This window comes from Populus alba, chromosome 1, assembly GCF_005239225.2.
Source record: "Populus alba chromosome 1, ASM523922v2, whole genome shotgun sequence".
NCBI classification, from domain to species: domain Eukaryota; kingdom Viridiplantae; phylum Streptophyta; class Magnoliopsida; order Malpighiales; family Salicaceae; genus Populus; species Populus alba.
In genome coordinates, this window is record NC_133284.1 from 31,160,871 (window position 1) to 31,173,910 (window position 13,040).

Below are 13,040 nucleotides of genomic sequence, written 5' to 3' on the forward strand. Positions count from 1 at the left end.
ATCTATTACTTTTCATAGAATTCATCTCTTTTTTCATGGTATTGTACCAAAATTATGATTCTATGCAACTTATAGCATGTGAAGATAATTTATGATTATTTTTACTCCAATGTTATACTCAGATTATTATAAATACACAACATAATCATTAGGAATTGTTTATCTCTTTATTTTAGTAGATCTTCTCAATGTTGTACCATTATCTTCTTAAGAAGTATTTGGTTCAACTAGTTGTTCAAAAATTCTAGGTAATACTTGAACTACCTGATCTACTGGAATTTAATGGACCTCTTCGCGCGCACAGATACTAGGTTGGTGTTCAATACTTTGAAGTAACTTAATAACTTATTTCAAATTATTGTAGAAGGAATTTTAGTAGATAGTAATTTTAGCATGAAGTTATGAAATAAAGAGGTAGTTCAATGCCTTGTTGAATGGGAGAGTTTAAAAGATTATTTTCTAGTTAATGAAAATAAGTCCCTTGAATGGATGAGTTGAAAAAATTATTTTGTGATTAATGGAAATAATGCCTTGATAAATGAGTACACGAATATGATGATTTTCTAATTAAGAGAAATAGTATCCTGACATATGAAAAAGTTAAGAGAATTAATTCCATGATTAATGGGATAAATACTCGGTATAATGGATGGTTGTAGAACTTAATTGATTTAGATTGAAGTTAAATATATGGGTTTGTTAGAAACATTCTTGGTATTTTCATAAATTTATTTCTATTTAGAAATCGTATTAAGAATAATTGATGAAATTATTAAATTACTAAAGATAAGATATTTCATTTAATGATATGAGAATTACATTAATGCACATGAATTGTTGGTCCTTAATTATTTGTTCATTGTATTGTTCAATTTTAACCATGCTTAATATGATTATATATTTATGTATATTGCACCCTCAAACCGGAAAGTAGATGTATGAATAAATAATTTTGTTAAGTAATTGATGTTATTAGAAGAACCAATGTTTTGTTGCAATACACTCTTGTGTTTAAAAATTGTAATATTTAACTTAATTACTTATGTATGATGTAATTTAAGATGTTGCTTTTATTAAGTTGAATTATAGTTAGTTGTATGCATATTTTAAGCATAATTACATTTGAAAGAATTTAATGCATGCCATGAATTAATTAGCTTCAAATGATTATTCTATAGAATATGGAAATGATAATTTGATATTATGGTTGAGTTTTAAAGGTCTAGATGATGAAACGATTATTGTGATTGATGTTTGCAAGTTGAGAAATATGGAGTTGATAACTTGGTATAAAAAAAAATACAAAGAAAACTGTGTTGGAATTTTAATTTTTTTTTTATATATATATATATATATATATATATATATATTATAATTTGTGATTATATTTAGGGTTGTTACAAGGTATGTTTTCTTGCAAATTAGTTGATAATTATGTTTCTTCCTTCAAAATAGATATGTTGTTTGATTATATGTTTTTTTATCTTACAATATTTTGTTAGATTGTTTATGCTCTTTAATATCTTATTTTTATGAAACCAGATATTATAAATAAGATATGTTGATTTATGCATGTTAATTTTTAATGGTACATATTGGGTAGTCATTAAATGCATTTTGTGTTATTTAAAAGGTATAGTTTTTTTTGTGATTTGCATATTACTTATAGCTCATCCTTCTCTCTTAATGGTTATATAAATATTAATTGCACTGATAGTTTTGATGACTACAAGAGTTAACATGTGCTTATTTTGTGTATTTCAACATCATATTATTTTTTTAAAAATTCATCAGGCAAATAATTAACAAAACTTCGTCAATTAACTATACACTGGCTAACTAGCATAAAAAATAATAATTCTCTAGATGGCACCTGAAAACAGAGAGAGGTAGTAAAATCATGTATCGTAATTGTGTAACGATATTCAATTAATTTTATAGGTCATGTATATATATGGCAGTGCAAATATAAAATATTTATTTTTTATTTTTTTCATTTTGCGGGTGGCCTATTCTCAGAGTACTTTTTATATAAGAAATCGAATCTAAAAACAAATTATCTATATTATAATTAAATGATTTGTAAAAGTTTTCATTTGTACGTCTGGCTTGAGATTTTTTGAACCAGCTTGACAGCTAAGAAAAAAAGAGTTGTACGATCATAAAAAATAAAAGTCATTAAAGAGTAGTTTTAAGGGATGTTTACTCTAAATTTATTTTTTAAAAATTATTAATTTGAGTTTTATAAATTTTAAAATTACTGAAAATTTATATGATAATTAATTTCAGGACCCGTGAAATTAATCAAGGTATACACAAACTGGTTCAGATACCTATATTCATAATAATAAAAAAAAGTCATTAATGACTATTCTTTTAGTTACAGGCTCACCATGATGCAGGGTGTATTTGAGATTATAATAGTAGTGATAATTTAAATTTTTTTTATTTAGAAATATATTAAAATAAAATTTTATGAAATATTATTTTTAATATCAATATATTAAAATATTAAAATGATCTGAAAGTATAATATTTTTTTATTTTAAATAAAAAAAATATAATTTTAAAAATTATGATTTACACTTTAAGACCAAATCTCATTTATGGAAGTGGTTTTTATAAATAAGCTATTAAATTATTTGGTGTTTATAGCGGGGAAAAGAAGAGTAGAAGAGAAGTTTCAAGATTATAGCCGACGCAGAGAAATTTTTGAATTAAAAAGTTATGAATAATCAATTTTCTAGAAAATAAATTAAACATGTTTATACTATTCATAAATCTAAATTCTTATTAAAGTTACATGGTTAATAAAATCTAACTAGCGTAATAGCTCACAAACTAAATAATAAAAATAAAATAAAATAACTAATAAAGATAAAGAAAAACACAAACAACAAATATCCTAGATCTAATTTTAGATACGTTCCGACCTCGGTTGGCCAACTTCAATTATTCTTACAAGAAACAAAGCTTGTAGAATGTTTTGATAAAATTTAATGTCAATTCATTGATTGGATCGAAAATCATTCATGTTTTTATAAAAAAAATGTTTGATATGCTCATATTTGTTTTGGACTTGGAATTGTTAATACGCTTATGATGATCATTATACCATACTTTGTTATTTAAAAACTTGAAACAATATCTTGATGATAAAATAAATTAACAAATGGAAGGGAAAACCCATCCTTTCTATCATCTAATCAGGGAAAAGCCAAAAAGATGACAATGAAGCTGGAGACACCTTGAGCCATGATGCAGCTGGTGTTCAAGAACACTAGCAAAGAGGAAGGAAAAAAAGAAGCAAAAAGATGATATAGATTATAGGCCCATGTTTTCAGTTCCAAATTCATGGGCCACTATTATACACTGTAATGGACAGTTTTCTATGATTCGGCTTTACTATAAAGTCTTACCAGCCCATCAATGGCCTCTATCTCCGTCAGATGAATCTGCAAGCATGGCTATGACATACCCTCTCTCCCAAACCCTTGACTACAAGCCACCGAGTGTGTTAAAAATCAGGTCATCTTCAAGAATTGGTGGCACAAAACCACATATCACTCAACTCCAAACCAAGAAGCGTTGCTTGAGGTGCAGTACTCTTTATCTTGACAAAGATAATTCCCCAATTGCCTGCTCTTTCCATGGCCACACCACAGGTATGCAACTATGCATATTCCTCCTCACCAACTTGCTAAAGGAGTTCCCTTTCTTCCATTTTTATATGGGAGTCTTATGCTTGCAACGTTCTGTGCAGGGGAGAAGGGGTTGTTTTCTTTGTCTCCTCCTCACCAGGGGATTGACGGAGAGTGGAGCGACCGCTCTGGTGTGATAGTGTATAAATGGAATGACAAGAATAACAGACCAAATACTGGAAGTGTCAATTGGAAGAAAAGATGGAGTTGCTGTGCTGAGTATGGTGAAAATGCCTCACCTTGGAGACGAGGGTGGCATGTTTCATATGATGATGACTTCACTTTGTATTAGCCCAAATTGGTTTGTAAGCAAAATCCAGAAGGATATCACGAATTGTGTTGTGTATGTTTCTTTGTTTTTATGTACCCATATGTAAAGCATTTTGGATGAAGTGGAAATGCAAATGCAAATGCAAGCATATTTCATATGATATCTTTCTCTCTTTTTTTGAGGTTAAACAGAGCAATTTGATTTGTTTTGGCTTTTTGATGTGTTCAACAGGCACAATTGCTTGTAAGCTGTTACGTGTGATTATAATTGACAGAATATTATTTGATGGTAAAATGCTTTGCTTTTAAGCTGGAATTCAAAGTATTCTACTATAGGATACATGTAAAATTAAGCTTTCACATAGTGGGTAACTATTCTAGCGAAGTTTGGTAAAAATTTTGGGAAAATAACATAAGTGAGAGTTGTAATTGAGGTTGATTCAAAATTCATGTCTCTTTTAGTATTTACAAAGATCAATCCAAAATTTTATGAAGATTAAATTATTAAGAGATAAGATTTAAAATTCAATAATCAAGAAAAGAGAATAAGTTGATATAGCAGGAGAGAGAATTAGTGGGGAAAAGATAAAGAAATAATGGGTCACCGGGGACATATTAAACTCTGTTTTTGACACACCCGATATTATTAAAAAAAACTTGACGAAACAATTTTAACCACACCTTGAAACCAAATAGGGTCCTAATTGGCTAGAGATTTTATTCATGGTTAATTTAAGGTTATTTAAGACCTTGTTTGATGGTTTTTCAAAGCATAATTAGAATTGTTTTGTTGAGATTTTCTAACAATGTTGGGTATGTAAAAAAAAAAAAAAGAACAGAACTTCGATATGTATCCGATGACCATTTTTTTTCTTCCTTTTTTTCATATTTCTCTTTTATACCACATCATCTCATCTTCTTTCTCTTTCTTGGCTATTGGATCTTAAATCTTATCTTTCAGCCATTGAAATTTCATAAAATTTTAGGTTGATTTTTGTTTAGTGTAATTAATTTGTATAAGACATGAATTTTAGTTTTGACTAAACAACTGCTATTGTTATGTACAAAATATATATTTAGAAATGCAATTGTGTTCAAACTATATTATCTTTCAAATACTTTTCCAACCTATGTTATTCTCCTAAAATTTTTACTAAACAGTTTTTTTTTTCAAAAAACAATTATCAGAGTCCCTATTAACCAAAGCTATAAAATTCCTTGGCAATATGTAAATATCTATTTTGTATTACTACTTATGCCAGAACCATTGTTGGAGTGTATTTTGATTAAAAAAAAAAGGCAGTAGAAGTCAGAGTGTCAAAAAACCATCTCAACCTAATAATTTAAGCTTTTAGGTGATGTCTCATGATATGATTTATATTATTCTCTAACACACCCTCTTAAGTGAAAGTCATTTGAGCTTGAAACTTATATAGACCCACACTACCTTGTGTTTAATTTTTATCAAATAAATAGGGATGATGAGATTCGAACTCGTAATCGCTTGATTATTAAGACTCTGATACCATGTTAAAGAACTAATTCAACCCAAAAGCCAACAAAGAATAAGGAATTCATACAATATGCATGTCTATCCAGTTCAAAAGCTCATGTTTTAGGGCAATATGTCTCTCTCTTTCCTCCTACATGACTTAATCTTGATACTTGAAGCAGTTGATGAAGAGTTATTGACACGATCAAAAGATTGATATCTTATCCTAAATGCATAAGTGTCGATATAATAAATAACTCAGCAAGACCGGGGTCAAACCACATGGACGTGAACTATATAAAATGATAAACAACAAATGAAAAGGAGTTGAAGAGAACTTTTGAGATGTGATATTGATGTGAGTATTAATATAAGATAAAAGCAATTGTTAAGGTTAGAGGATCCACTAATAGTATTAGAAATAAGTATAGTATAAACTCTCTTTATTAATCAACTGGAAACCACACACAAAGGAGGTTCCAATCGAATGATTTATTCTTAATAGTTCATTATAAATTTTTAACATGATCATATTAATTATCTTATTTTAGTAACACCATACTTTTAAATATTGTAAGGAATTCATGATGTTAACTTAAGTTAACAACAAATCAAGTTTCTTTCATAGCACGGGTGTAAGTTATACCATTCCATTGGCTATGAAAGTACCAAACATTTGTTGTACCAAGTATTATACAACACAAATTTAGATTAACAATTTAACAAGCCAGGTATTAATAGTTAATAAGATAAAAAGATAAGACATGTTAATAACAAACTTTCTTGGATATAAACATTGAAGTCCATATTGAGTTTATATTATACCTATTTTAATACTATTAGTGAAACCTTTTCACCTTGACATAATAAACTTAACTAAACATTATGAAGAAGAGAAACATAAAGAAACTAAATAAGAACATAGTTATGATGAAAAGTATAAATAAGAGATTAATGAAAACAAAACTTAAACATTACAAAAATACAAAGAAAGAAAGCAAGAAAGCAAGAATATGATCTTGATCTGAAAATTAAGATGCCTAAATGTATGGCAAATGCCTCCTTTTATAGGTCAAAATTCAGAAATATTGATTTGATGACTAATTGTTGAGTGGGTGGTCACCTTTTAATTTGATAAAAATCCTTATCTTTTTATCTGCAGAAAATACCATTGCTAACATCAGAATTTGAACAGATAGTCCTCATGAAAGTTCTGAGAAATTATCTCAGCTTTCCAACAAAACAAGAATGAGATCAGTTGAACTTCTAGAACTTGAGATATGGGTTGAACACTGAATAGTATATGTGCTGTAGAATAGATTCAGACTTCTCTTTTGATGCTAAGATTTGGACTTCCAAAGGACAGAATTCAGTCTTGGACTTTTTATGAATGTTTTAGGCCCATGTCTTAGCTTTCTAGCCATATAAACCAAACTGAAATCCAAGATCTACAGCTCCAGATATGACCTAGTGACTGAACAATGTTCTAATTTGAATTGAATCAACGTCTCTTTTCTAAACGTAGTATTTTCTTTGTCCTTTCACTTTCAATAATTAATCACATCAATCAATCATTTGAATTGTAAGATATGTCTGCATTTAAAAGGAGCATTTACCATAAATTAAAGCTATCTTATATTATCATACTTGTTATTATAAAACATGTTCTATTTAAGAAGTTATTGATACTTCAAGTTCAACATGATAATATAAAACCTTGATAATAATATATTTTTAAATACTAATCAGCTATCCATAGTGAACGGCTACAATCCTAAAAAACTTACATTGTAAGATACGGATCCAATATTAAAAATATTTAATTTTCCCTGAAAAATTTCAAAAAAAATCCTAAAAATACAAAAAAGTTTACTTATTCCAAAAAACACGAAAATAGGTTTTTGTCTTCATAATTTCATTTAATATGGGCTTGTAGATTTACATTATAAGATACAGACTCAATATTAAAATACTTGATTTTTCTCTTAAAATTTTAAAGAATTAATTGTGAGTTTTATTATTTGATGATATAAAATTACACTGTTAAAATATACCCTCATATATTAAAGATACAAAATAGAAAATAAATACGATGCTAGAATTAGAGCTTTAGAATAATTAGAATTTAACCCGATAAAATAGATTTTCTTACAAAAAAAAAAATTGCCTTGAACCTTAGATAATATCAACAAATAAAAACATAACCTGAATATAATAATCAATCATAATATAACTTACCATAAATAAAATATACTAAAAATAATACCTTTTCATTACATAATAAAAATAATTAATCTTCTTATCTGGGCTTTCATAAACCATTCCCTCAAAATCATATCACTTTATAATAAAATTCAAAACACCCTTTAATTCCGGAAAATAGCTCCAATATCATGCATGACATGATATATTTTAAGTAAATGCTTTCTTCGAAAAAATATCCAAAAAAAGCTTTTACTTCGGAGGAAAGGCAACTATTCCATTTATCTTAGAGCATAGCCAAAAAAAAAAAAAAACGAACAATAATCTGCAACAACAAAATCTGGCACCGTATCAAACATACATCAACAAGTAAATCAAGCTTACAAGTTCAAAACAGTTAGCATTAACATTCGCACCATATCGTTACATCTCTGTAAATCCTGATATGAACAATCTGGCAAAAAAAATAAAATAAAATAGCACCCCAGCAGGCTGACACATAACATTATTTATTATTCTGCTACTGGAAATATAAAATCAGAGGAGCAAGGATGGGAGGCATGTTATCAGATTTGGCACCAAGAACACGAGCCTTTGTGTCGGGGTTGTTAAGTAGTAAGGATGGGAGGCATGTAATCAGATTTGACACCGAGAACACGAGCCTTTGTGTCAGAGAAGAACTCTGTTCCAGGCAGTTCTGTAACATTTCCTTCGCTGGAAATTCCAATGGGGTAACGGAGCAAATGACCTGGTAGATCACCCTCAAGTGTCTCACTGGAATACAAGTCCCAGTATTTGTCAGCAATCTGGTTCACCTTCCTAATGCAATCTTCATTTTCTGGTTTAAGGAAGGTGTCATCCAGCATGCCAAGGTGTTCGTACCATAATCCCAAGCGGAATCCATGGATCTGGCCTCGTGCAGGCTGTCTGGTTGCCAAGTGATATGGCTGGTATCCTCCCATGGCTATTTCAGAGTCCCTGGCACCATCCATGGATCTCTGATTAATGTTGGCAGACCCAATAATGATGTATTCGTCATCAACTGCAAAATGTCATGTGTCAAATCCATGAGGCAACCACGTAATAAAAATAACAGTAAAGCAGCAAGAAACAGACATATCAAAAACTAACGATGAGAGCACCATGCATGGATAAAATTAAAGTTTACAGTCGTAAAGCATACTTTTTTCTATGTCATATATTGGGTGCATATTTTCTTTCTTCATTTTGTATGCAGCAAAAGATCCTTATGGTAGCCTGACACTCTTACAATAAAGGATAATTTATGGGTATCCTCAACATCACTGGACATCCACCAGAAAGCCGTTGCTTCCTTTGCCAGGAAGTACTAGTTTCAGAGTACTTACCTCTTTTCATGCCTACTAGTCAGAAACTAAGAATATCAGTTCCTGGTGTGATGTGAAAATAGACAAGCAACAAGATCAATGCCAACCATAAAATTGAAGATCTAGAGGAAGTGGAAAGTTAGCTAATTGGTGCTGACAAGTAAAAATTCAGTTAGTTTGCAGGGCAGACTTAATTAAAGATAATTCAGGCTTACCAATCATCATCTTTGCATGAACATGAGCAATTACACATCCCAATATTTCTGTTTAACCTTCCAGCAATAACTGCAGACCCAAATGCACATGCCAGATTCATTGAGCCACCTGAGAAAGTGAGAAGGGTCCTGCAGCCAAGACACTGGCTCCTGCCGTAAGACCTACTGCCAAAGGTCCAATGGCGCTCAACGAACTACGTCTAGGGTCTCCGGCAGCGTAAACAGTGTACACCAAGCCAAATGTCATCACACTTTCTAGACACGCTCAAAGGTTGGAGAAAACAGATTGTACACTTATTTGTTATAACAGCTGTACACTGATTTGCACAGTGTATGTTAGTGCATGTTTGCTAACTCTGTCCTCTTAAAAAATGATTTGCCCCAGTGAGCGAGACAAAAAAGAAGAAAATATTCAAGAAAGATGTTTCCTAAAAAATGGACCGCCTTGGCCTCTCTCTTTCTCACTCTCATACTGATTGAAAATCAAATGGGATGTTTGCTTTTTTCATTGAGTAAGCCATGTAAAGAAGGGGAAGGGAACAAGAAAGATGTTTCTTTTTGCTCTTTATTTCACTTTCTATATTGGAAGTTTGAAAAACTTTATTACAATAATACACTTTCAGGCTTGGAATGTCTTTTTGCGTTCCTTTTAACAATGCCAAGAAGATAAACAATATGGCAAAGCAATAAGATTGTGATGATCCTTATGGATTGCTGTTGCTTTTGCTTCTCGCCGATGGCCATGCCAAAACCTTAGTGCTATTTTTCACATCAACAAATCTTAATTACCAAACAAATAATAATTCAATAAGACCCTTTTTTATCCAAAGAAAAAAAAAATAATAGAAAAGAAATCACTCATCACATTAAGATTATTGAGATTGTGTTTTCAAGATACAAATGGCCTTGAAATTTCAATTTACTGAGAGTTGAGCATATGAAATGTAGTTGATGTAGTCTTTAAAATTGTATTTCATTTAATTAGACCTTTAATTCTTAATTTAGTGTTATATACTAGAATTTTACTTGAAACCAAAGACTAAGGTAATCTAATTAAAAAAAAAACAAGAAAGCACATAAAATCTTTACGAGAGTCTTTCTCTTTTTTGTCTTCTTTATTTTAATCTTCATTTCAATTAGCTTACACACACACAAATTATTTTTTTGCATATCAATTCTTAGCTATTTATTGTTCTCTCTTTGGTTTTTATACATCGAATTAAGTTTTTTACAAAATCATCCATATATAAATGAATGTATTCACAAGACATTAAAATCTCCCATCATTCATATTGAATACATGAAGGGTTGCATTCATGAAGAAACTCCATTTTTAAATATCTATTTGAACTCAAAACCAATATAACAATATGTGAGTAAACTCAATTGTCAATTTCAATCAACACATTAAATCATAGATGAATATGAAAATACAAGGATTAAACATTATTTTCTAAGACTACAAGGATAAATTAATTATTTTCTAAATTAGATTATTGTCATAGGGTTTCTTTAAGTTTAAGCAATGCAAGTTTGGTGTTTTAATAATGTTTATATTTTTTTCTTTGTTTAATAATAGTCCCAAATTTATTATTAATTGGTGTTGGTGCCATGAAACTAATGACAAACTAGCAAGACAAACAAAAGTTGTATATACAAGAGAAGAAAATGCAAAAAAATAGTAAAAACCATGCAATAATACATAGCAAGATCTTATAGTAAAAACTAACAACACTTTACTTACTAGACTAATTATGGATGCTCTCATAAGTTTCCTATGTATCGGTAATTTTCATCAATTATTTTAAATTATATATAACATTAAATGATGAAGAACCAACTCAAGTACTATATTCCAATCAATAATCTCTTCCTAGAAAACCAATTTATTTCTAACTAACATCAAGGTTAACAGATTGTACACTTGTTTTTTTTAACAGTTGTACACTGATTTGCATAGTGTGTGTTGGTGCATGTTTGTTAACTCTGTCCTCCTAAATACATTATAAAACTAGATTTAATCCCGTCTTAGCCTGATATTGATGAGACAAACTCGAATTTTTTTAGTTTTGTTTATGATTATAATGTAGTGGTAAGATTGTGGATGCAACATGTTGTTGATGCCTAAGCTGAATAAAACCATGATTGTAAATCAATGCTATTTTATCTGCCTAGAAGATTTAAAATCAATGAGAAAAGGAAAATTAATGATGAAAAGTGTCTTCAAAGTGTAAGATTCGGCTGTGGTTGAGTGATCAATGTCATTGTTATCACATTTTGTTCTTTGTTTTGTTACTTTGAATTTTGGTTATTGTGTGATGCAATGTCAAGATTTTATCTGGCGCTGCATGCTTGTAGTACTCATATGAAATCTATTCCAGGGAGCCATTCATCCGGTTGGGGGCAAATGTGCTTGCAAGAGCTGAGAGTGTAATGAGGACTATTGAAATGGATCAGTGCATGGGGGGTGGAAGTAACAATTCAACACCTTCACATAATGGTAATGAGATTTTCGATGTAGTTCTTCACTTTGGTATCATTGACATCCTCCAGGATTATGATATCAGCAAAAAGCTAAAGCATGCATACAAGTGGAAAGAAAGAATGGAAATTTATACATACTTTTTATACTCGGAAATTAAAATCCCGGCGACATCCTAAAAGAAATTTTTTATGGGTGATGGATATTGTGAAGGAAGGCACGTTGATTGCTTAAGGTGTTCAATGTTTATGGCTAAATTTTTGAGATTGGCCATTATGTGATGTGTTAATTATGGAGAAGGTCTCAAGAGATTTGTTGAGCAATCTGAAGAGTGAAGGCAGGCAACTAGAGCAATGTGTTTTCTTTAGTTTTTAGCAAGCCAAGAGCATAGAAAGTAGAGAAATGGATGCAGAACTGGGGAGGGATTGGAAAATAACAAAGTGTATAGTCAAAAGTAAATACTTCTACAGACAATGTGGGATTGGGATTAAATACAATTCTTTTTGATGGCATGCTATTCAAAATTTTAAAAAGAAGGTTTGCTCCAGTGAGCGAGGCAAAAAAGAAGAAAATATTCAAGGACCTCCTTGGCTTCTCCCTTTCTCACTCTCATACTGATTGAAAATTGAATGGGGAGTTTGCTTTTTCATTGAGTAAGCCATGTTAAGAAGGGGAAGGGAACAAGAAAGATGTTTCCTTTTGCTCTTTATTTCACTCTCTATATTGGAAGTTAAGTTTGAAAAACTTTATGACAATGATACACTTTCACACTTAAAATGTTTTTTTTGTGTTCCTTTAAACAATGCCAAGAAGATAAACAGTACGGCAAAGCGATAGGATGGTGATGATCCTAATGGATTGCTGTTGTTTTTGCTTCTCACCAATTGTCATGCCGAAAACTTAGTGTTATCTTTCACATCAATAAATCTTAGTTACCTAACAAATAATAATTCAATAAGACCCTTTTGATCCAAAGAAAAAAAAATAGAGAAGAAATCACTCATCACATTAAGATTATTGAGATTGTGTTTTCAAGATTCAAATGGCCTTGAAATTTCAATTTGATGAGAGTTAAGCATATAAAATGTAGTTGATGTATTCTTTAAAGTTGCATTTCATATAATTAGACCTTTAATTCTTAATTTAGTGTTATATATATATATATATAAAGCACATAAAAGCAAATTCAAATTATTTTTTTGCATATCAATTCTTAGCTATTTATTGTTCTCTTTTCAGTTTTTATATATCGAAATTAAGTTTTTTACCAACCAATTCTTAGCAAAATCATCCATACATGAATGAATGCATTCACAAGACATTAAAATCTCC

General features: G+C 30.1%; 1 protein-coding gene and 1 long non-coding RNA gene across 2 annotated transcripts; one reads left to right on the top strand and one right to left on the bottom strand.

The window, feature by feature from the left end:
• Positions 1-3,296: 3,296 nt before the first annotated feature.
• On the top strand, positions 3,297-4,134 carry LOC118047059 (uncharacterized). Its single transcript, XR_012169000.1, has 2 exons — positions 3,297-3,665; positions 3,764-4,134. It is a non-coding gene; the product is annotated as an uncharacterized lncRNA (long non-coding RNA).
• Positions 4,135-8,273: 4,139 nt separating this feature from the next.
• Positions 8,274-9,336, bottom strand: LOC118047108 (phospholipase D alpha 2). Its single transcript, XM_035056300.2, has 2 exons — positions 9,227-9,336; positions 8,274-8,707 (listed from the first exon to the last, which is right to left on the bottom strand). Exons 1-2 carry the CDS (start codon positions 9,234-9,236, stop codon positions 8,274-8,276), a joined length of 444 nt encoding a protein of 147 aa, XP_034912191.1. The 5' UTR covers positions 9,237-9,336.
• Positions 9,337-13,040: the final 3,704 nt, after the last annotated feature.